At 28.8% G+C, this 25,350-nt stretch overlaps 1 protein-coding gene across 1 annotated transcript in view; it reads left to right on the top strand.

Annotated features, from left to right (window-relative positions):
• The window catches only part of LOC147079016 (acid sphingomyelinase-like phosphodiesterase 3b), a 259,878-nt gene that overhangs the window by 150,027 nt on the left and 84,501 nt on the right, over window positions 1-25,350 (top strand). Inside the window, exon 6 of the mRNA XM_085948705.1 lies at window positions 883-1,058. Coding sequence (XP_085804831.1) covers window positions 883-1,058 — 176 coding nt within the window. The remainder of the gene's footprint in view (window positions 1-882; window positions 1,059-25,350) is intronic.

Genomic DNA, 25,350 nt, shown 5'->3' with positions numbered 1-25,350 from the left:
TAATAAAATATGTATACAAAGTTTTCTACAGTTAAATTATTACCTTGTTAAATTATTTTGTATTGTAAAGCTCAATTACTTAAATAATAATTAAATATAACTAAATTCAGGAAGTAATAAAATATTATATCTGACTTGAGAAATTATTCAACACCGGTTTAATATTAAGATACTCGTTTAGTTTTATATATTGCTTTTTTATTTTATATATATTATCATAACCAAAGATGTCGAAGCTTCTTCTAAAAAGATGAAGCTTAAATATTTCAAATTGAAGCAAAAAAAGATCACTGGTTTACTGATTAAGTTAGCTACAAGTTAGTAACTTACGTACATTTTACAGAAAAATTTACGCTACTGCTAAAACATTTATTTTACAATTTTTAGGACATGCAGACAATTTGTCACAATGAATAAATAGCGGTCAATAATACTACACTTCAGCAGTATTATGTATTTGAAAAATAATAAAATATTTGTATAAAACCATTTAGAGTAAGTAATCACAATGGACGCCATTATGTATGTAAGGAAATCAGAATGAAAACTGAGTGATTACAATTAATAATTGTGGAGTTACTTAACCATTCTTCATACACTTGCATAATAATTTTAAATGACATATAAGACTCCTTTTATTTTATAGTACAAATTTTGCGGTCAAAATGGAATTTGTTTACCCTGTTATAAATTAAATGCACTCTACAATAGCATACCTACTTTAAGTATTAAAGTTTAATTATTGGAAATATTACATCACTCAAGTGAGTCGGGTTTCCAAATACACTCTTCAAACAAAATGCAACAACAGATCAGCGTGTACTTTATAGTTTGATTTTTAAATAAACATTTATTTATCCTTTGTGTATGTATTTGTTTCAGGTGGATATTACACGATAGAACAGTCGCATAGTAAATTACGAATCATAGCCCTCAACACAAATCTAATGGTTGGGGGTAAGGATAACAAAAAAGCGGACAAGGAGACATTGCTTATGGTGAGGCAGTGGGAATGGCTCGAGAAAATGTTAATAAAATCAAAGCAGAATGGCGAAATGGTAAGTGATTATTTTTACTAAACTATTATCATTTTTTTACGCTTAAAATTTTTAAATATTACTAATACAAATAAAAATCACTAGGTGGCAGGGCAATCAGTCAAAATAATTATCGATAATAAAACTATTTTTTTTTTATCATAAGCAAAACTAAAGAACGCATCGATTTGAATACGAATATAGATTGGTAGGTATCTATTTCTATAAAGCCAATGTATTTTATAGTTTCATTGGTGTAATCTAAAATTTAAATAAAACACACTGAATGATTTAAGAAGCGTGTGAGCGACACTCATAGCAATTTAGTGCAGCGCGCAAGAGGGATGTAACGTAGATGTTATATTTATGCGATAGCGCAACAACGACGCAAACTTTTTCACATAAAAATTTAAAGAAGAGTGTGTGTATGTGTGTATGCTGCGTACTATACTGCCCCCATAAGCAAAAACACAGCTAATGGGAAAAAATACACATTAATAAAAATGTAAAAAATACCCATAAGCAAAAACACACAAAAACATAATTACATAAAAAAATAAGCAGAAAACTATTTATTTTAATATACAAATCATCATAATGTGTTCGTTACTTTTGCAAAAATGTTAGGTTTTTCGGAGCAAAAAAACAGTAAATAATGATTCATAAGGAAAAACACAGCACATCTATCGATTTGCTGCGTTTTTTGCTTAAAAACGCTGGCTTACTGTTTTTTTGTTTATGATTCTAGAATTTTTACACAAACGTAATACCGCATGTAACTGGTAATAGTGAGATAATTTCAAATTAATCATTCACTAATTTCATACCGTCCTACATTTTAACGATATTTTAAGATTCAAAGGTGATTTAGTTCGTAATTGGATTATGAATCGTGAAAAAAAGATTCTCAACCTTGTTTCGGAGAGTATGCAATTGGATAAACTTGATCCAAATGCTGCAAAATCCAATGAAATTATAATGGCAAGTAAAATGTTAATGACTAGTTAATTCCTTTTTAATTACCACATTTAAATATCATGTTAATTATATATAATGGACAACTACTGAAAACGCGCCAGTCCCGTTGTTAGCACTAAATTAGTTTTTTTAATCTTAATCCATCATAGAACACATTTCTAACTATCTGGTTTTATTAAATTAATGATATTTGTACTTATCTAAGTTTACATGTGTCAACTGGCTTCGATATTCGTTTTTTATGAAGTGCATTACACTGAATAATCTTTCACAGTATACAGTAGTAAAAAAAAATGACAGTATTAACTCATTTAGTGCTGACACTGCGACTGGCCATTAGATATAATTAACATGATATTTAAATGTAGTAATTGAATATTAATTAAAAGGTCAGCAGTGATTGTTGCCAACTCTTTAAATTGACTTTATTCTCAGAAACGGACTATTTTACATATGATTTCATCAGAAAAACACATTATGGATCATTTTTGAGGGTGGAAAGAAATTTAAGATAATTCAAGTGTATTCAACCAATTTTATAAATACCAAAAACCACTGGTGTAGACCCTACGTGAAGGACAAGAATTGTCATTCCAATATTATTTGATAAATAAAATACCATTACATTAAAAAATAAGTATTTCATTTTTCAAAAATATCCATTACAATTTAAATTATAAGCAAGAAAACATATTTACTGTTTTTTTCCTTATGAAACTGACATTATTCCATTCAAAATCATAAATAAAAAGACAATAGTGAAGTTTTATAATCAATATTTTTGTAATTTTGCAATTTTTATGTAATCAAAATATCAATTTTTAAATAATCTATTATAAACCGAAACATTTATTAAAATTGATTAACTTTTAATGAAGCAGCAATGAAAAACATGATAACCGCTCTTTTCTCAAAATAGACTTTTTCCCATTAGCTGTGTTTTTGCTTATGGGGGCAGTATAGCTTGACAGACTGATAAATCAAGACAATTAATATAATATAATGTAATAACATGTAAATATTATAATCGATCAGTGATTCTATTAGTAACCAAACTATGATATTTTCGATAGCATCCTTTTAAAATAATTATTTAATTGGTATAAGATTGTGATAAATTTGCTTCAAAGTTTTCCAATTTTTGTTATTTATTATTTACCTACCTAATTTTTGACATTTTTTTACAAATCTTTTAAATACGTATCCGGTATAAATACAAATTCAATTTAATCGTTGGTTTTTAAATAGCAATACATTGTTTTTTATTAGAATGCGTTAAAAGTGTTTATTTAAAAATCAAAGATGGATGGATAAACGTGAGTTAATTGTCGAAGTATAAATGATTCGCCTCGAGTCATAACTCACATTTTTCAATTTTGTCATTGTTTAGTAAGTATATCAAGTTATCCTAAAGGCATTAATATACATAAATAAAAATAGTGGAATATCAAAAGTCACTTTATTTAAACTATGTGAAAATCGTTGACAAAGTTGACTGTTGGTGTCATAACTCGCATTTTTAATGAATAATATGAGTTCTGTCACCAAAACCTTTCTAACCAATCAGGGAGCTCTTTTGCTCATAGTGTGCTGTGTACCTGCAGCCATATGAGTATTATAATATATATTTAAATATATATATATATATATACGTATAAATCAACTCACTTATTCACGTATTAATATTCATGGAAGTTTAATACTGTTCTTCTAATAATCTAATAAGGAATATGTGAATTATGACTCAAGGCAATTCATTATGATATATTATAAAATAAAATAAAATAAAGTCAAAACTCTTGTGGTAATATCCTCCTTTATACTAAAAAAAAAGTTTAGATGTGTACCTACTGGAATTATTTTGTACATATATTTTTCTTTAGTTTATTAAAATTTATACATAGTATAATAAAGGGAGAGATATAAAATAGAAACTCAAAATGTGATCAATAAAATATTGATAAAAGTGACTATTTTGTTTTTCCAATTCGACAAAATTATTTGACATCCATATTTACGAGTTTTTGCCGTCAAGTACCGAGGTAGTAAAACAAGTAGAGTATTTGAAATCGCACGTTTGCTAAAGCGAAATATAATTCTTCTCGAAAGTGCTAACAAAATTTATTGCGATCAATAAATTCCAATATCACTTTTGAATAAGAAAGGGGAAATGCAATCGGAAAATTGAATGCAAATTTTCACATTGTCTTCGGCAAAAGCTTACTCGGCCACTCCAGTTTATGTGAAAAACTTTATGCTCCCGCATTAAAGGAATACATTATTTTGCTGAAGAGAAATTTTTAATGTGGTTATAAAATTTACACGACTCCAGAGTTTTTCGGTGCATATATATGAAATTTGTAACACAAAGAAAAAGTTTTAGATGAAATTTTGGAAGCTTTCAAAAAATAAAATAAAAATATTAAGTTACTTTCACTGATGTTATTATTTTAGGAATATATAATTATTTGTTAAGCAGACAAGAAGGTTATTCGTATAATTTATACATTGTCTTACTAAATATGTATTAAAACAAAATAATGCATTAACTGATTATGTAAACATTTAATTGAATTAGATATTCTCAGATTCATAATATTATCTTAGATTTATAAATTATAATTCATCGTATCACGTCTGTAATGTTATAAGATAAATAAAATTTTAAAATGAATAAAAACCAAACATTTAGAAAAAAAGTTTCTTAGAGATGTAGACTACATGATGTATTATACACGTTAAGTGAAAACAACTACTGGTAGATCAATTTTCATACAAAATAATTATGAATAGTTTGAAAGTTGTTGATGTTGTATCGAAAAATAGTACGTATGATAAACTCTGACTTGCTTCTGCGGTGTTTATGGGCAAACCAAAAAATATTTCATCTGGCAGAAGACGGATTTCTTCATTATTTTTTATCGTTGAATATCATTATAATATGCTAGTTTTACCATCAGCATGAAAATATATAGGTATTTCAAATTGTGAGATTTTTGGTTTTATAATAGTTTAAAAACTATCTACTGAAAAATTAAAATATTGAATTACTAGATTTAATTTTTAATAGAAAATTGATATTTAAAATAATACATTTTACTTAAATACCACTAAAGATATACTACGCTCTAATTAATATTTATCATGTAGTGATGTAATCAAAAGGATAGAAGTCGACCCTTCCAGTCAGAAACAGTAAGTTTTCAATGTAAATTACTCAATTAAATTTAAATTAACCAAAACATATTTAATTATATAATATATAATAATTATTTCGAAACCATCATAGAAGTTTTACATAAGATTAAGATATTATTACCTAGGAGAAAAAATCTTTTTAAAAAAATATTACGCCTAGCAGGATACGAACTCGCATCCACTGTATTGGTTTCAATGTGCTTTACCAATTGAATTGTGTGTGTTCTATCTTATAATGACAAAATTAAATAGTGGTTTTAAAATCTTTAAATGTCTTAATTGCGTTACTTATTTTTTTTGCAGTTGGCTTTTGGCTTTTTGCCGATGTCAGGATCTTTCCAAAATTAATTTGCACTTGATAATAATTTAATAAACTATTTTTTTAATTAAAAAAATAATTTGCAAGATTTACTTTTAATGTTTTTTTGTGAACAGAATTATTCGAAAGATTTTTTCCTTACCATTCTAACATTCGTTAGCGACTAGACCGTTCTAGTTTTTTCGCCATCTGCTGGACTCTTTAAACCTTATTCAGATAAACTCTCTTAAGTCATTTTATCTTCTGAAGCTAATATAATATTTACTGTAATTTACATGGTGTTATAAAAATACTAGAATGAGAGAAAATTGCACTTTACAAGAGCTAAATAAAATGATAAAAATAACCAAAGCATATAAATTATACGTTTATATCAACTATTGTATTATTTTTATACTCGGTTAAAATTTTTAATAAATAAAATCATATTACTTACGTACCTACAGTAATACAGTAAACAACAATTTTTGATTGAAACCTTCAAAACATTCAAAAGCAACCGATAAACATCGTTTTCGGATTCAGATTGAACAAGTCCGTAAAAAGATTTGAGATGATCGTAAAAAAATATTGATTCATTTTATATATTTTTTGACAAAAACGTAAGTTTTCTTAATAGGATTATGGCATTATTTGTTTTAGGTATCCATAGATATTACTTACATAACCAAACTGGAATGGAGCCATTCTCATTTGATCGTGAGCTTCAAATGCGAAAACAATTGGTATTACTAGTTTTCACGTATGCGTGTAATTTAAGAAAAATCCAAAAATTACTGGTAGAGTAAAATAGTATGGAAAGGTCCATGTTGAGTATAACGCGGAAAGACCACACATAAAACCAATGGAATAGGAAGCTAAAAAAGTCACCAAGCTGATGAATTGGCAACAAGCTAAACATGATTCTTGATGAGTGTTCAACTATTGAATAAATGTATTGGTACCCAAGTGGCACTTAAAGACCATAGAGATACAATAAAACCCGCTGTATCGATGAACTCGTAATGATTAGTTGAATGATCTAGGAACCTAGAAAACTGAAGGTCACAGAGAGAGGATTTTAACTAGTAGTATATCGACTTATATCGATTATGTAGTAAATAATACAAAATATAAGTTAATATCAAATAATATAACTATGAAATTTTTGAAATTAAAATATGGTATCTAATTAATACGTGACATTACATTTGGGACATAATTAAAATTTAAGTGTTATAGTGTATTTTCGTGTTATTAAAATTTAAACATATTTCCGTAACTACATGTATACACCAAAAATAATAAATTATACGTATATTTTGACTGATATTTTGTACATACTGTTAGTAATAACATCCAGTTAATTGACCCGTTTTAAGGATTTGGCCGGATTGTTAAATGTAACATACTATCTACTCGTCCGAATGTCAGTTAACCGAAAATTCAGGGAACGAGAATTCGGGTATTGAACCATGCTACCTAATTTGGCGACATCTTTTAATCGGATCGAAAGCTGGTCAATCAGTTCCGGTATCTTGCCTAACGTTAACGCTTGCTCAGTTAAAAAGAATCTAGTTAAATATTGTTAAATTGTTTAAATCGATAATTTAAACTCTGTTCATTCTTACATGAGCACGTGGGAACCTTATAGAAAAAAACTACTGTTGTTTCACATATTATAAACATAGGAATTCATGATACGATCGATTAAGTGGTGCGGGACGGGTTGGTTTGACGACTCCATGTTGGTGTTGTTTGGTAAAATAATAAACTGTTTTCTATCCAAGTTGTTGGTTATTAGATTCGCCACCTTCCAGACTTTAACATTATTTTACAATATTTTTCCAAGGATATTAATATGAAACTCTCCTTTCGTGAAAATATTGTTTTCTAATAAAAAAAAAATACTGGAAAGAGTATCGATTTCTCTAGATATTTTATCATAAAATAATATTAAATCCCTATTGTATTTATGAATATTTTGAAATACTACGATAAAAGCTAGCTCAAATTTTCAGTTATTTTTACGCTCGTATAGCTCAAAATGCTCTTATGGCTATGGTATCACCCGGTTATTGATATTTGGGAGCACTATGCTATCAAAAGATTTCATCCCGCAGCGTTCTTATGCATAACGGGTTTTTGTAGTATGAAAAAATCCGTAGATACTTTTCCTTTATTACCGTAGAGCCTCTAGGAGTCTACGGCGTAGAGGTTATAGCGGACTCGAAGCTGGTTTCCGGAAGGCGATTGTTGAACCCGATCTACCAGTCGAGCAAAAGCTCTCGAGTGCTTTGGATATAGAATTGAGGCGGTGTATTTGAATTTCGCATGAGAAGAGAGGTATATATACTATTTTTGTATTGAACACAAATGAAAAGGCCTAGAGTGGTTTTTCCCTTTCAAAATATTGTGAACGCCACCGATAATAGTATTGACTGTATTCGTTATATAGTTTGATACACCAATATTATTAACAGGGTTTCAAAAAAGAGTATGAAAGAAAACATTGTAGGAAAATTTATTGTAAGAAAAATGATGAATAACATTTACATATTTTACATGTATTATGAATGAAAACCTCGAAAATTATTCATGGAGTATTTCTTAAGCTTTCAAATTATATTTCATAAAAATATGCGTTTGTTATTAAATAAAATTGGTGCAGCTTAAGAAAATATACTTTTAAAATATATTAAGTGGTATTGTTATTAAAAAAATATTTGGCAAAACAAAATCTAACAAATTTTACATTAATAATATTATCGATAGATTGTTAAGCATTTTTTACTCTTTTCTATAGAATAATAAATACAAGATTGAATGTTATATATAACTAGAAAAATAATATTCGTTTACTAAATAACTGAATTAAGTTTTAACATTGATCCAGCAATTTTAAAATAAGCGTTAACTTTGAACCTCCTAATTGCACCCGCGATGACCTAGGACATAGTGCATAGAACAACGGCCATCTTTATAAAATAAATATGAATTCCATGAGTTCGAACTTATAGCTGGTCAAAAACAATGTAATTTTTTTTCAATGTGTATTTAATCTAGTACAAGGACCTAGTATTTATACTAGTACAGTCTAGTACAATGACTAACAACTATTCTTGCTCAGAATCGAACGTGGTAATTTACTTTTTTTATACATTAGACTCTGACAATTTTATAGAAATTGGATAATAGTCAAATTTTAGTAACGCAAGTGTTATGAATAGTTAAAAAATATATACCTCTCACAAAAATTTTAGAAAAAATCTTAAATAGAATAAAATTTGAATACACGTCTTTCACCAACTATATAAGATCTTACCTTTAAGCTACCAGCACAAACAACTTACATGGAAATAATATTATTATTGTTACGGTTTTTGCAAGTTATATATTATTTTCAATGAGGACTAATTTATTTTCGCCATTATCTATATTGCATTTAATAAAAACAAAAAATAACAATAGTATTATAATAGGTTAAGCAATTTTTTCTCAATTTATTTTAATCGAATGAATAAAAGGTTTCATCGATTAGGATATTTTAAACTGGTTGAAAATAGAGAACAATATCAAACAATAATTGGTTAGTTTGTTAAATATTAATCGAGTAGGCCAAAAGTAAAAGAGTTTTTCTCACTTACACTCTGAGATATTCGCATAAAAATAATCACACAGTTTTAAGGGAGATTTTAAGTACATTATAAGCATTATTATATTACTTAAGTATAACCGAGCTGAGCTTTTTTGACTATTTTTAAATTAAAAATAATATAATTATTGTGCCGAATTTGAACATTTTAAAACGTAGATAATCAATGCGAGAAAATTATCATGATATGTTTTATTCAAGTAATAATAAACTTCATAACGATACTAAAATAACATTTTTCAATAATATTTATCTGGTTACCGATAAGGATATTTTTCTTCGGAAATAATATTTCCAAAGCCTCAATTTATACTACTATCTCGTTGCCGCGATAAATTTCATAGCGCCTAAGTAGCATTCCATTTGAAAATCAATACCATGCAATTTGATATTTCCGCAGAAAAATTTACATAATTGTAAGTATATTATGATTGTATGATTTATGAACATTTAACAAACAATTTGCTTTATAAAATGTATATTTTGAGATGTACTACAAGATATTACCGTATTTTTTAAAGTTATTTACAATCAGGTATTTAATTCTTGATAAAAACGTAATGTAATGAAGTTTATTTATAATAAAATATACCTCATTAACGTTAAAGCCTTTAATGTTACCATAGCTAAATTTATTGTGGCCTTAGCGTTCTCCATTACCTTTCTTCAGCCAGCACAATCTTTTGCAGCTATTAGGTTTTAGTCTATATATCGTCGTATTAAAATGTAATTAATGTGTCGATAGTTTTGTGTTGGAACCTCGGCTCCCTTGTAACTAACCTTGTAACAAGAATATCATAACTGAGGAAATAAAACGGAGAGTCATAACAACGCATAGGTATTATAGGTCTGTTTACAGATACGAAAGATTATGTGTATTGGTGTATTTTTGAAGAATATAGTATTCTTTTACAGTCTGTTCCTTTTTTGTTATATTAGTTAGATTTTTTTTCCTAAATCAAAACAAAAAATGTCCTTTTTTAAAAGTCGATATAAAAATTTGAAACATCTTGTTTGTAAACAATGTGTCTGTGTGAGTATTCTAGTCGCCTTAACTCTGGTTGTGCTATCTATACTATGGCCTACAAAAACAACTAAACTCTCGCAATCTCTTCCCTCATACAAGGTGCTGTTTCGACAGATGTCAGTATTGGTTGTAGTGTTGAATTTTCACCAAAACCGATGAGCGTGTGCTCGACCTATTTGAGAGGTAGGTGCTGCGTATGATGTGTCCCCATATTAGAAAGAGAAGAATGACGTATTCGATATAATCTAGATCTCTATAACGTCTTATAAGAAGAATGTATCTCCGCATTCGTTATACTTGGTAGTAATAATAGACAGTGCCCAAATGCTGTAGAGAATCCTGGATACTAGACTAGATGATCGGAGGTCAACTGAAAAGCCCAGATATTGGTGGTGGTACGCTGTCAACAAATATTCTACAAAATAATTTTATATGCTTTTTTAATAATTTTACTAAGAGATGGAACAGATTGGCATTATTATATGTAAACTTTACGATAACATATGGTTGCTAGTATAACTGGATGATTGTAAATATTTTAGTGCTTTAAAATTTATCTTTACCGATACCGTGTTGGGAAAACATTTTTTTTAGAAATTATCTGGTTATCTAGGGGACCAGGTAATATAACGCCTTATTTAGAATATATTAGTACTTATATTAAAATATATTTTATCGTAATATAAAATAAATATAAGTGTCACAAGATTTTAAAAGAAATAAAATTAAACATCAACAACAATAAATTAAAAAAAAACTTCGTTCTTAATCAATACAGTTAAGTTATATTACAGACCATAGTTTAACATACCGAAGATATTTTAACAAATTATTATCATTAATAACGTCTATTAAATATTGGCACTTAATAAATAAACCAAATCTAATTATTATACACGTAAAAGTTTTATAAAATATCATTTCCTGGGAACATCAAAAAATATATATATTTTAAAATAATATACGATAATATGCATTCTAATGATATATCAATTTTGTATTCTGTACAATTTAATTATGTTTATATCACAAATCGGGAAGCTTTTACAAACTATAATTAATATAAAATGCGAACTATACTATCTCTATTCTAAATCTCGTTTGAGCTTTCGATTTAAACTTGTTGATGTGTTCGTACGCTTGTTGCCCTAAACTTAAAGCAATAAAGCTTCATGACGCTTTTAACCGTAAATACCTATTTAGTAAGCGCATGAAAACTAGTGTTACATTTCCGGGTCATCTGACATCTCATATTCGTACGGTCTATATCAGTATTTCTCAATCTTTTTTTAGTAAAGATATCTTTATCGTTGGTTTGGGCGAGACAACCATAGAAAAAAAATCACATTATGCCGCGAAGAATGCGTATTAATAATTCTTGCGGAACAAACTAAAATTTCTATTTATTTTTTATAAATTACTAGCTGAAATACCCGGCTTCGCACAGGGTCGCTTCGTGGTTATATTTATCTTAGATATTTGAAAAATAATAAGAGGTAATTATTTTTTTAATATTAAAATATCTGTGTAATACAATATGGCTATATGAAAATAATTCTAATAGGAGTAAAGGTCAAACATAAGAACACTAAATTAAAATCGAATCCAAAATATAAAAACGTTATTAATGTTATTAATATGAAGTAAAAAAAAAAAAAAAATTGGATGGAACAAACAAACAACAAACTTTGTATGTTATATAATAATACTTTAGAAACCTTCGCAGGTGTGCGCACACAACTGACAAAAGTTTCATCGCAATCGGATGAATGGTATAGGAACGCATACGAATAGTAGAAGAAGATGATTTTATAATTCAGAAATCTTCGCGGGCATGCGCATGACAACTCACCAAAGTTTCATTGCAATCGGATTAATGGTATAGGAACGCATACGAATAGAAGAAGAAGAAGATGGTTGTACTAATTCAGAAATCATTGCGGGCATGCGCACAACAACTGGTCAAAATTTCATCACAATCGGATGAATGGCATAATAACGCATACAAATAGAAGAAGAAAAAGATGATTGTACTAATTCAGAAACCTTTGCGGGCAAGGGCACAACACTTGATCAAAATGTCATTGCAATCGGATGAATGGTATAGGAACGCATACGAATAGAAGAAGAAAAAAATAGTTGTACTAATTCAAAAACCTTTGCGGGCATGCGCACAACAACTGGTCAAAATTTCATCACAATCGGATGAATGGCATAAGAACGCATACAAATAGAAGAATAAAAAGATGGTTGTACTAATTCAGAAACCTTTGCGGGCAAGGGCACAACACTTGATCAAAATGTCATTGCAATCGGATGAATGGTATAGGAACGCATACGAATAGAAGATGAAGATGATGGTTGTACTAATTCAGAAATCTTTGTGGGCATGCGCACGACAACTCACCAAAGTTTCATTGCAATCGGATGAATGGTATAGGAACGCATACGAATAGAAGAAGAAGAAGATGGTTGTACTAATTCAGAAACCTTTGCGGGCTTGCGCACAACAACTGGTCAAAATTTCATCGCAATTGGATGAATGGTATAAGAACGCATACGAATAGAAGAAGATAGAATAGAAGAAAAAGAAGAAGAAAATGGTTGTATCAATTCAGAAACCTTTACGGGCGTGAACAAATCACTTAATCAAATTTTCATTGCAATCGGATGAATGGTATAGGAACGCATACGAATAGAAGAAGAAGAAGATGGTTGTACTGCAGAACTCTTTGCGGGCGTGCTCACAAAAACTGGTCAAAATTTCATCGCAATCGGATGAATGGTATAATAACGCATACAAATAGAAGAAGATAGAATAGAAGAAAAAGAAAATAGTTGTACTAATTCAAAAACCTTTGCGGGCATGCGCACAACAACTGGTCAAAATTTCATCACAATCGGATGAATGGCATAAGAACGCATACAAATAGAAGAATAAAAAGATGGTTCTACTAATTCAGAAACCTTTGCGGGCGTGCGCACAACAACTGGTCAAAATTTCATCACAATCAGATGAATGGCATAAGAACGCATACAAATAGAAGAAGAAAAAGATGGCTGTACTAATTCAGAAACCTTTGCGGGCGTGCGCACAACAACTGGTCAAAATTTCATCACAATCGGATGAATGGCATAAGAACGCATACAAATAGAAGAAGAAAAAGATGATTGTACTAATTCAGAAACCTTTGCGGGCAAGGGCACAACACTTGATCAAAATGTCATTGCAATCGGATGAATGGTATAGGAACGCATACGAATAGAAGATGAAGATGATGGTTGTACTAATTCAGAAATCTTTGTGGGCATGCGCACGACAACTCACCAAAGTTTCATTGCAATCGGATGAATGGTATAGGAACGCATACGAATAGAAGAAGAAGAAGATGGTTGTACTAATTCAGAAACCTTTGCGGGCTTGCGCACAACAACTGGTCAAAATTTCATCGCAATTGGATGAATGGTATAAGAACGCATACGAATAGAAGAAGATAGAATAGAAGAAAAAGAAGAAGAAAATGGCTGTATCAATTCAGAACCTTTACGGGCGTGAACAAATCACCTAATCAAATTTTCATTGCAATCGGATGAATGGTATAGGAACGCATACGAATAGAAGAAGAAGAAGATGGTTGTACTGCAGAACTCTTCGCGGGCGTGCTCACAATAACTGGTCAAAATTTCATCGCAATCGGATGGATGGTATAATAACGCATACAAATAGAAGAAGATAGAATAGAAGAAAAAGAAAATAGTTGTAACAATTAAGAAACCTTTGCGGCGTGAGCACAACACTTGATAAAAATTTCATTGCAATCGGATGAATGGTATAGAAACGCATACGAATAGAAGATAGAATAGAAGAAGATGGTTGTACTAATTCAGAAACCTTCACGGGTGTTGGCACAATTACTGACGAAAATTTTATTGCAATCGGATGAATGGAATAGGAACGCATACGAATAGAAGAATATAGAATAGAAGAAGAAGAAGAAGAAGAAGAATATGGTTGTACTAATTGAAAAACCATTGCGGGTGTTACCACAACAACTGACGAAGGTTTCATTGCAATCGGATGAATGGTATAGGGACCATACGAATAAAAGAAGATAGAATGAAGAAGAAGAAGGTGATGATTTTTCTAATTCAGAAACCTTCATGGGTGTGCATACAACCACTTACCAAAATGTCATTGCAATCGGATGAATGGTATAGGAACCATACGAATAAAAGAAAATATAATGAAGAAGCAGAAGAAGATGATGATTTTTCTAATTCAGAAACCTTCATGGGTGTGCATACAACCACTTACCAAAATTTCATTGCAATCGGATGAATGGTATAGGAACCATACGAATAAAAGAAAATATAATGAAGAAGCAGAAGAAGATGATGATTTTTCTAATTCAGAAACCTTCATGGGTGTGCATACAACCACTTACCAAAATTTCATTGCAATCGGATGAATGTTATAGGAACGCATACGGGACAGACACACAGACAGACAGACATACAGACAGACAGACATTCATGTTTATATATTAGTATAGCCTATACTCTTCCCGCAAGTGCAAGCAATAAGTTTACAAAGTTTTATCGCAATCGGATGAACGGTATGGCTGCGCATTAAATACGAACAAACAAACACACAAATATTATTTTTTATATATTAGATGTATTATAAGTGTGTTAAAAAAGTGCAATGCTGAGGTAAAAACAATAAGTATCACTCACTTTTCTTTTAACAAAAGTTGTGAGCAATGTGTGATTTTCTATATCATATCTACATAATATTATTATATAATATACAAATTAACATTATTTATAATTCTCACCGTGAGTGTAAAACCAAGACATGTGAAAAATTTTCAATTTCGAGGTTAAATGCAAAATAACTGCAAAAAAGTTGTGAACTTGATAATGTAAAAGTGAAGTAACTAAAAGAGCATTCAATATAATGTATATATAAACCAAATATAGTGGTTTTATTCAAAAAATTCTATTTGTCCTTACAGAACGAAGACTTCGAACCCTAATATCTCCAAAAAATGTCTTTTGGATATGTCTTGGTTTTACACTCACGGTGCGATTATGACGTAATTTTATTTGATAAAAAAATGTTGATATTGCAACTATACAGGATATTTTAATAACCTTCACTTTACGATGCTAATAAATTCCGTCAGTTCCGATGATGTCACCTTGGGTTACCGTACGAAATTGATAATATAACGGTTATTTAATTATAATTTATGATGGTCAAATGAAACGATATTTATAAATAATATGTATTTACCTACTAGATAACACTATCAATTTTGAAAATAATAGTATTTTAATTAGTTGTAATATTGACGATTCTAGAAATAGCCAAAATATAAATAACACAAAGTGTATGTATTATCTACTGAAATATTTGTTATTATTTATTGGGCTGGGTAACGAAAAGTGATATTACGGGAATGGGAGTAATACAAAAAGTTATAACACATAAATTTTCCAAATAACTAACTCACATAATTATTAATATCATTATACTGTAGGTTATTATATCTAAAAAAATATTTTTTAATATATCATGTAAGTGCCTAGTTGGTTATAATAAATAACCTTGATGTATGTTTTGACATAACATCATATTAGTAATTACTGTCAAAGTTTGTAGCGTGTTTACATTAGTTAACTCCTATCTAAATGTACAACGGCGAATATTAAAAAAAACCTAAAAATATATTTGAATTATTTATTTGTTGGTGTCAGTATGTATCTATGTGTTTGTTTTCACATTACGCGTACGTGCATACAAAATTAAAATACTATAATAATTATATATAACAGATTTTATTCATTCTAATAAAATTTATAGTAATATGTTTCATTCAAGTTTAATCCAGATTGCAGTGATTATTAATAATTTATTATGATAACAGTAAAATATAAATTATAAATTAATTAGGTGTGTATCCACAACGAAGTTGGTGAGTAATTTTATACAAACATTTTGCTATTCCATATTCTATTGTATATGTACATAATTTTATTTTTGTCTTTAAAAGAAATCGAGAAATACTCTTTTTAACCATAACACTTAATCTAGTCAATCAATGATTTTTAATTAAAAACAATAATATCTACATTTATTAAATGAAATATTATTAGAAAGTGCCTACGTGATACACATATATTTAAAATGGTTTTGCGTAAGCAAATTAGCGTAAAAAGCGTAAAACAAATTAATGTGTCTTTTAGTAATAAAATACACATTAATTTGTGATGACTTCCAAATAAACAGATTAATTATAAATTATCCATGTCACCAGCATTTGATAAAATGTATTTTAAGTATGTTGGTAATTTTATAAGTATTAAAAAATACTCCAAATAATAAAAAAAACTTCAGTAATATAAATATAAATAGTGTGAATACGCTAGATGTAAATACTTTTGCGGAAAATAATTTTTATACTTCAGAAATCATTATTATTTAATCCTAGTTTTTGCTCTGTGGTACGTATTTAAATTTTGACAATACGTCATAAGTCCCATTATAAAATTTTAGATTATATTTCCTTATTTATTTAACATTTTTTTATTTTACAGTTTACAATTTAACAGTTCACGAATCCGTGAACAGGGAGATACTTACAGTGGAAAATAAATTGACACTAGCGTCTCTACGTGAGCGCCATATTTTATGACGCGTTATTTTTGTGACTTCTCAAATGTGTTTCATTTTATGAGACTATTTGGCTTTTTTAGATTTCCAACGTTTTTTGTAAGACTCTTACAAAATTTTAACATTTTTTCATTATATTGTAAGAAGAATAACGTAATATATTCGCTGAAATTAGGTATTATGCAAGCGCTTTTGACTGGTTTATCATATAATATATATTTATTTATATTATATTCACTTGGAATTTATCTCAAAAACACGACAAATACCCCCTGTACAAAACTCCCCCAGAGAATAACCCCCTCTTTAAAAAAAACTTGCTATACATTAACCCCCGTGTACAATTAATAAAAATTATTGACAAAAAAATGATTGAATAAATATTATAAAAAAAATCCTAATAAATTTTAAAATTTAATAGAATTAATTTTTGCTCTGTTTATCCATATTGAAGTTTGAGTATTATATAAAATAATAATATAAACTACAATTAAATTTTTATCCATATTTTGTTATCAATGTTATCATATTTTGTGAAATTCATTTGAAAATATTTATTTTATCAAATAAAATTGTGTATCCATTATTTGCTGCGACGAGTAAATTTCGTTTATTAAAGAGTATTTATATGGGATTAATGTACAAGGGATTTTGTACACGGGTCGATTATTGTCCGGGTGAGTTCAGGGGGTAATAATTTTACTGAAATAATTCAATCTGTGTAAAATTATTTTGCAATACTGGTTTCGCTCAAATGGCGAATGTTTGTTTATTTCTAGGAATTAAAAACTATTAATTTTTATATTTACCTAGTTCATTCGTGCGATGAATATTTTAAAACTTATGAACACTCATGAATATAGGTTAAGGTATTCAAATTATTAAAAAAAAATATTCTTTTTGGCATTTAATGTGTTAAGGATAATATAGGTCATAGGAGAACTGTTAAGTTTTTACTATATAGACCTGATTACAATCATCACACGATAAATTCATGACGGCATCTTAACCTAAGGGTAATACTTTAATCTTTGCTATTATATTATGAAAGTATTTTTTCTAAAATATTCAGGATATAAAATACTGTCAAATATTTTAAATAGTTGTAAATAATTATATTAGTTTAAATACCATACATTAAATCTAGAATTATTATTCTAAATATTTGAAAAGATTTAATTGTTTTTTGTAAAATTATAATATGTTTGTTCATGTCGTTTGTATTTAAAGTATACAATATAAATAAAACCATGTTTATTCTTATATTCCAGAATGAATTATTGTGGCAAACATTTTTTGATAAAGCTTATTGGTATGAAGAGTTTATTTTCCCTCGAAATTGGCACGTTCTTTAACGTCTTTTTGCATTGGACTGGTCAGTGATCGTATGAAAACAGATTGCCTCGGGCACAGGGCATTCAACCGAATATAACACACGATATATTATATAAACGTACATTTACATACGAACTCGGTCAAACCAAAGAGAGGACTTTATGAACAATTTATTGAGAAAGTTTATACATAAAAATTTCGAGTTTTTATACCATCCATTTCGGGAGAAAATGTTTTACATGGATTTTATTCATTTTCACGTTTTTTTACGTTTGCTTTCATTATTAAACTAGTGTTATATACGTAAATTTATGTTCATTTGAAATTGAATTTTAAATAAATCTAAAAAGTTTTCTGAATATACAATTTTTAACAACATTTTTTTTATCACAGAGAACATTGATACTGTAATTTTCATCATCTTCTTTTTCATCATGTATGATATTACTTTCTGGAAAATAATAATTACACTCCCAATAAAATACTATCGAAAACTGTCTGGACGCTAGAGTAGTCGATGTAGAGATAAATAATTGAATATGGTTGTATTTGTGGTTTTTTGCTAAAAGAATAAAATACTTTCGTATCTTAAACTCAAATAGTATCAGTGAAAAAGAATTTTACAGAGAATAATACTATAGCCGGCTATTCTTCACTCTACAACGGTGCTACAAATGTGATCTACGCATTGCAGGTCTGGCATGGCGGGAGTCGCGAGAGTTGGACTGAAGGAAATGACGCTCCTGTGAAATGGCATTTTGTAATTTAACACAGTGTTTTACTGTAATAACATAAAATTATGTTTACTGTATTTCCCTTTACTGCATCTAGTCTCAAACGTATTGTTTTAGCTTTAAATTATACTTTTTAAATTAATTGCTCCTCTTTCACATGAGCACTTTTATTAAAAATTCTCTGTAAACTGAGTCAAAATACACTCGAGTACGTGACGTGGGCATCTGCTCCTGAGACATTACCAGGCGTAAACAATTGGGGATGCTTCACATCCAAACGTAGAGCCTCGTGATACGCTTGATTAAGATCGAGTGTGGTACGGGGTGGGTTGGTTTGGAGGGAATTATTACGTAGTCTCACTCTCGGGCTCCGGGATTGATTCCCGGTGAGGTCACAATATATTATAGTTTTCTCAAAAAGTAGGTGTTATCTTTTCGCTTCAACTACTGCACTACTGTTTCACTAACTACTATCATTGAGTTTCATGGCGTGTTGTATTAATAAAACGTAGGTAGTCTTTTGCCTTTTGTATCCAACTTAAGTGTCATAGTCATGTTGGATAAACTGTAACTAACTAAGCTTGAAATGATTAATCATCGTTTTTTTAAATCACATAGCTGATAATCATCACAATAATGTAAATTTATTTAAGAATGTTCATTTTTACCAGAAGTTTTATTTTTACTTGTTGTACCAATGCTAAAAGTCTCTATAATAGACTAAGAACGTGAGTACTTGTCAGCCTATTTTTTTCCTAAAACTATATTGATTTATAATTATCGCATCAAACTTGCTGTATGTATATGGTAACATTTTTTATTATTTTTAGTAAATCGACTTTCACATTAAACTTTATTTTAAAGTACTTACAAGTTTGCTATAATCGTTCATTATCAAGCAGATATTCTACTAAGCTATATTTTAATTTGAGTTTGGGAGTGTTCAAAAGAACAAAATTTATTTCGCGGGCCATGTGGTAATAATAATTTATTTATATAGTAATTTGACAATAATTATTACAGAACAGCACTAAGGATTTAGTAAAAAAAAAACTACAATTCTCGGTGTAGGCCTACTAACACAAAGAGGAGGTCGTATTAATAGATTTTTATGAGGAATAGTTGTTAGCTATTCGTTCAACCCATTGGATCCATGTTCCAGATCAAATACAAATTGAATAAATAACATGACATTTCGTGTAATAGGTATCTATGCATGTACATTCTATTGTGTAGAATAAAGTTGTTTTATTTCTAAATTATCTTTTCAAAATTCAAAAAATACATTTCCAATTTTATAATTAGTTCAGATAGAGATAGATTTTTTCCGGGTAAACCACTGAAAAAAATAACTTTGAAAAAGGGGCGGTGACTAAAAAAGTATGAGAAACTATGGTTTATATTAAAATAATTAAATGTACTTACGAATAAAGTTTTATTAAATTGTTAGTTTGTCTAATTTTATTCTACTTAGTTCATTACATTTGCTTGTTGTTTTAAACTTATAAGAAGCTTGAACCTTATAATATTACAATAGTTTGTAGAAAACAGACGAATGCAAGAAAATAAAACGAAATAAAATAATTCAACTTAGGCAAAACAATGGCAGCCACGGTAGAAGAAGATGGTAGTATACGCAAGGCAGTACCGTTACTCGATTTGGTTGCGTGAACTCAGAACTTTTGAAACATCTGTTTATTGTTACTAATGTAATAAAAGAAACTTTACGCTTTGAACTTTCTCGCTGAGAGCAATTTATATATTAAGCGAATCTAATTTGCGTTGCATTTTTACCAAATAAGTAAATTTGAATATTCTCAAGGTTTTTTACGTTAGTAATATTAACTTTACATATTTTGTCTTTCCCGCCTTATATTATTATCATACATATATCACAAATTTAAACATATTATTATTGTGTATTTTTTGTGTAAGTACCTATGTACTATCACTTCCCTCCATTTTCGAAAGTGAAAACATGCTGTCATTTTTATTTTTAGTATTGTTTTTCGTCTGGATTTTAGGACTTGAAGGTGGATAATTAACACACCGCAATTATGATGGAAACGACGAGTTTTATTTAAGTTAATATTATAATATAAAAGTTACATTTTGAATAATTTATTTTACGGAGGACGAAATGTGTGAGTTCACAGTTTGGCTGTTTACAGCGTATTATCCGCCATCTTGTGTTTCGCTTTCAATGAGAGCGTTGTCGAAAAACGGCGACGTTGCAAATATTTTTCAACGGTCATAATCTACGGCATTGCCGGCTCTATTATTATTATTTATTTTCGTTATCAGCGCTTACTATTTGTTGGATTTGATACCGACTCAAGCCTCTCCAGATACACAGAGACATCCCCAAATGGGGACCATACGGGGGCGTAACAGTACGTATTTAAATACAAAATAATTCGTTTTTGACGATGAATTCATTTCATTTTAGATGACACAATATTTTCACATACGGATATTACATAATACTACCTACTCACCAGCTTTTTAATTCATAATACATATATCTACTGCAAATACTAATCTTTTTTCCAATTCATTTCATCCAATTTATCTAATAATAAACCAATCGTATAGTATAATGTTATAGAGTTGTTGCTATATTTTTTACCTAGAAGTTATGAATGTTAGCTATTCATCCAACTATTGGGTATTTGCATGTTTTCGAACATAGATTGAAAGAACACGCGTGTTTAATAGCTACAGGATTTAACCCACGGCTTTAAGATAATGTCACTCTACTAAATAATAAGTCACCGTGGGTGCAAACAATATTTATACTGAAAATATATAGTGTTCAAATAGTATTTTTAGTAACACACTGAAGGCAACTATGATGCCATGGGTGCAAATATAATACGAATCTACTAACACATTTTCAAAAAATATTTTTAGTATACGAGGACTAAAAATCCACAGTTTGATGATCTCAGAATTTTACAATGAATATATTACTTCATTTTTTTTTGACATTTCTTGGTTAAAATATAATATAATAATAATAACAAAGTATCAAATTTTTGATATTTTGTTATTATCACTCTAAAATGATAGCTTCGATTGAACCAAATCCAAAATATTGTTTATAACCGTTTTTTGAGTAATAAATTATTTATAAATAATAAAAACATATAAATAGTCAGTTATACTAACAATAACTAATTACTTTTTTAATGATCCTTGAACGTGTTAAACCATTAAATGGATACATTATAAACATAACAAAATGATAATACACGTAATAAGTTAGAACAAAATGTAATAAATTATAGTACGAATAAAAGTTAATGAATTAAAATAATAGTATGAATGAGTAATTATTGTTGTTATGATCAATGAAATTCAATAATTGAAGTGTCTGCCAATATAAGCAATTGTTGAAAATATACGTATGGTACGTATTGAAATTTAATTTACAACAACTTTACATAACTAGCTTGTTAAATGTTAAATGGAAAATTTTGCACGCACAGCTCATAGTTCAATTTAAGTTTCAGAAAAGTTAAACGAGCAAGAAGGAGAGGGGTTGGTGGGAAAAAGAGGGGAAAAGTCATAAGCTCTGAAATTACATGTTTCCCTCAAAAAAGTTATCCATGAATAAAGTTTTGAGTGAATATCGAGGAACACGTCGAAAATAGTAGATGCATGCAAATGTCTGTTGCTTTCGAATGCATTGGAAGTAAACTTTATCGTCCTCGTGATACGTGTTTGTGTTTCAAAAAACATGTAACCTAATATGTTCATACCATAAATAATAAATAGTTTTTTTTTTATTTATTACCGAGAAATCTAAAAATATCTTCAATAAAATAAAATATGTTTGGTTGCAAAATAATCTAATGAATACTTTATAACATAATGAGATGCAAAAGGGTAATATCAATGCCTGACCTAGTAAACTAATGATTTATAATTTTTATTCCACAATTTTATTTATGTTATAATAAAAAATATTACTATAATTACCATGTATGAAATAAGTTACAAAAATGCACTAAAGATATACATACAGTACAGTGAAAAATTACGTAGGTATTGTTACGTTTAGAAATATTTTTAGTTTTAATATTATAATCTATTTTTTACAACTTTTTCTTAGCTCGTATTCTAATTTTTCCGGTGGTTCTTTGGCCGGTAAAAATCTTGCAATCGATTTTTTACTACTTCCCGACTAGCTAGACATTTGAAACTTTTAGAATATATCAGAACACGATGCCAATGCATTTTTTAATACTTTTAGCCACCTTTAAGTAGAATTGAATTCATCTTCAGTTAATTCTGTTTTGTATGAAAAGTTATTTCGACACCATTATTGGTTGCTAAAGGGGTCTGAGATCCTAACAACTAAATTATTAATAATATATACGTGCGTTACTATGGAAATCATTATGACTTGTCAAAATGACATTTCAGTATTATTTCTATCAAGTACATTTTTTTAATCGTGTCAAATTTATATGATTCAACAGAAAATTTAAAAACGTTGTATATAAAAAGTTATTTTAATCTTGTAATTATTAATACGATCAACTGAGGGTACTCGATGGAATTTGAATTTAAATTGTAATGGACTTAAGTTTTGTACTATTCCGTTTGAAGATTTGTACGCCTATTAAATGTATTATTAGTAATTAGTTATCTAATGATATATTTTTAGGTTTAAAAAAACTTCAACTATTCACAATTTGTTTGTTATATTTTTTATTATGATACTTGACCTAATTGGTAGGTGATAAGTGTTTACCTACTTTATTATTATAATCTATTATATATGTTAGAAAATACATAATTTTGAAAAACACTTCCTGAGAGAGTACCTACATTATAACCAATAGAAAAAATCTTTTTTTGAAAAAAGTAAGCCACCCCGACGGGAAATCGAACCCTGTATCTCCCGGGTTTACGCCCTATCCGTCGCATTTACCAATATGCTACGACGTGACATACTAATTGCGACAAATTTTAACTATTGGTCAATTTTAATAACTATTCATCAGCGCTCTTCCAAATCAAGCTACTTTGGCAATCGATTTTTGTTTCTTAAATCAAAGTAGGTATCTATTACTTCGATTACTAACCGACGTCGTGGATTTCTCCAATATTTTTTTTTGATGTAACTTACTTGCTAATAGTTTATAATTAACTATGTCTTTTATTCAACGAATAATTCACAAGATTTTAAGAATGTATCATTCTAATTATTGAAAATACATAATTAGAATGATACATTCTTAAAATTATTCGTTGATTAAAAGAAATAGTTAATTATATATGTTAGAATTAACTATATTCGTTGGCATTGTCTATTTACCATCGTTGAGGTCGAATAATGTCTGAAGATGCCGAAAGGCGAAAACTGAGGCGCAAAAAACGACTAAAAAACTTAAATCAATTAGAATTTATATTCTTTTTTTCTCAAAGTTTATTTATGCGTTTGACTATAAAGTTAATTTACATTTTCAATCTCGAACTACAGTAAGCTAAGATAAAATTTATAAATTTAATGATAAATATTTTAATATGGGTTTATAATAATATATTAAGAGATTTCTTTATTAATATGTTGAGCTCACAAGCTTGATTTTTATTATACTATGCGAGTTTTAAAGGTTTATTTATATATAAAAGTATTTTAAATTGTTATACATATTATACTTAGGTGTTATTATTAAAAAAATAGTAAAGTTTTTAAATTATATTGTAAATAGTAAGTTATAAGTCGGTATGATTTTTCCGTAGTTGTATTATTAAAAGCGAGTCACGTGACAAGATGTAACTACTCAAACTTCTTTGAATGATTTGTTTTCTGCATCACTCGGGTAAAAATAAATAATGAATGTCTGTGGCAGAAATAAAAAATATTGAAGAGCTGCCATCCATTGTAATTATTTGCGAATTTACATTGACTCAAAACGCTAAAGATTAATCATTGACATTTTGAAAAGCTCAACAAGCAGTTAATATGGCAGCATTTCCGCATCCGGCGCCCCTAGCGCCTATTATACTCGACTTGGAAAGTTTTGTTATTACGTATGAACTTTGGGTGGTTTGACTACCCCCATATTGTCGACTGGGATCAAAATATTCATACACTTCCTGCGAACCGATAATTTTTCATACAATTATAAAAGATATAATGTTTCCAAAATAAAACATTATTATAAGTCATTTTTATACACTATAATAATATCTAACTAGGTATATTATACCACAGCGCCTTTATTTGTATGTATGCCCACATGTCCCGCGCCAGATTTTGACCAGGCAAACTGGTCCAATGGTGAGAGTCAAGAAATTGTCTTTTCTAAAGTTAGATATTATCGACTTGAATTTTTGTTATCTTTTCTATAAAAATATTCAAAATACTGTTTTTAGGTGGGTAGCAATCAAA

The sequence above is a fragment of the Rhyacophila brunnea genome, unplaced genomic scaffold, assembly GCF_057557595.1.
Source record: "Rhyacophila brunnea isolate RB1 unplaced genomic scaffold, BYU_Rbru_1.0 scaffold_10, whole genome shotgun sequence".
NCBI lineage: Eukaryota > Metazoa > Arthropoda > Insecta > Trichoptera > Rhyacophilidae > Rhyacophila > Rhyacophila brunnea.
The sequence above is the reverse complement of the archived record's forward strand: the minus strand, read 5'-3'. Positions and strand labels throughout refer to the sequence as shown.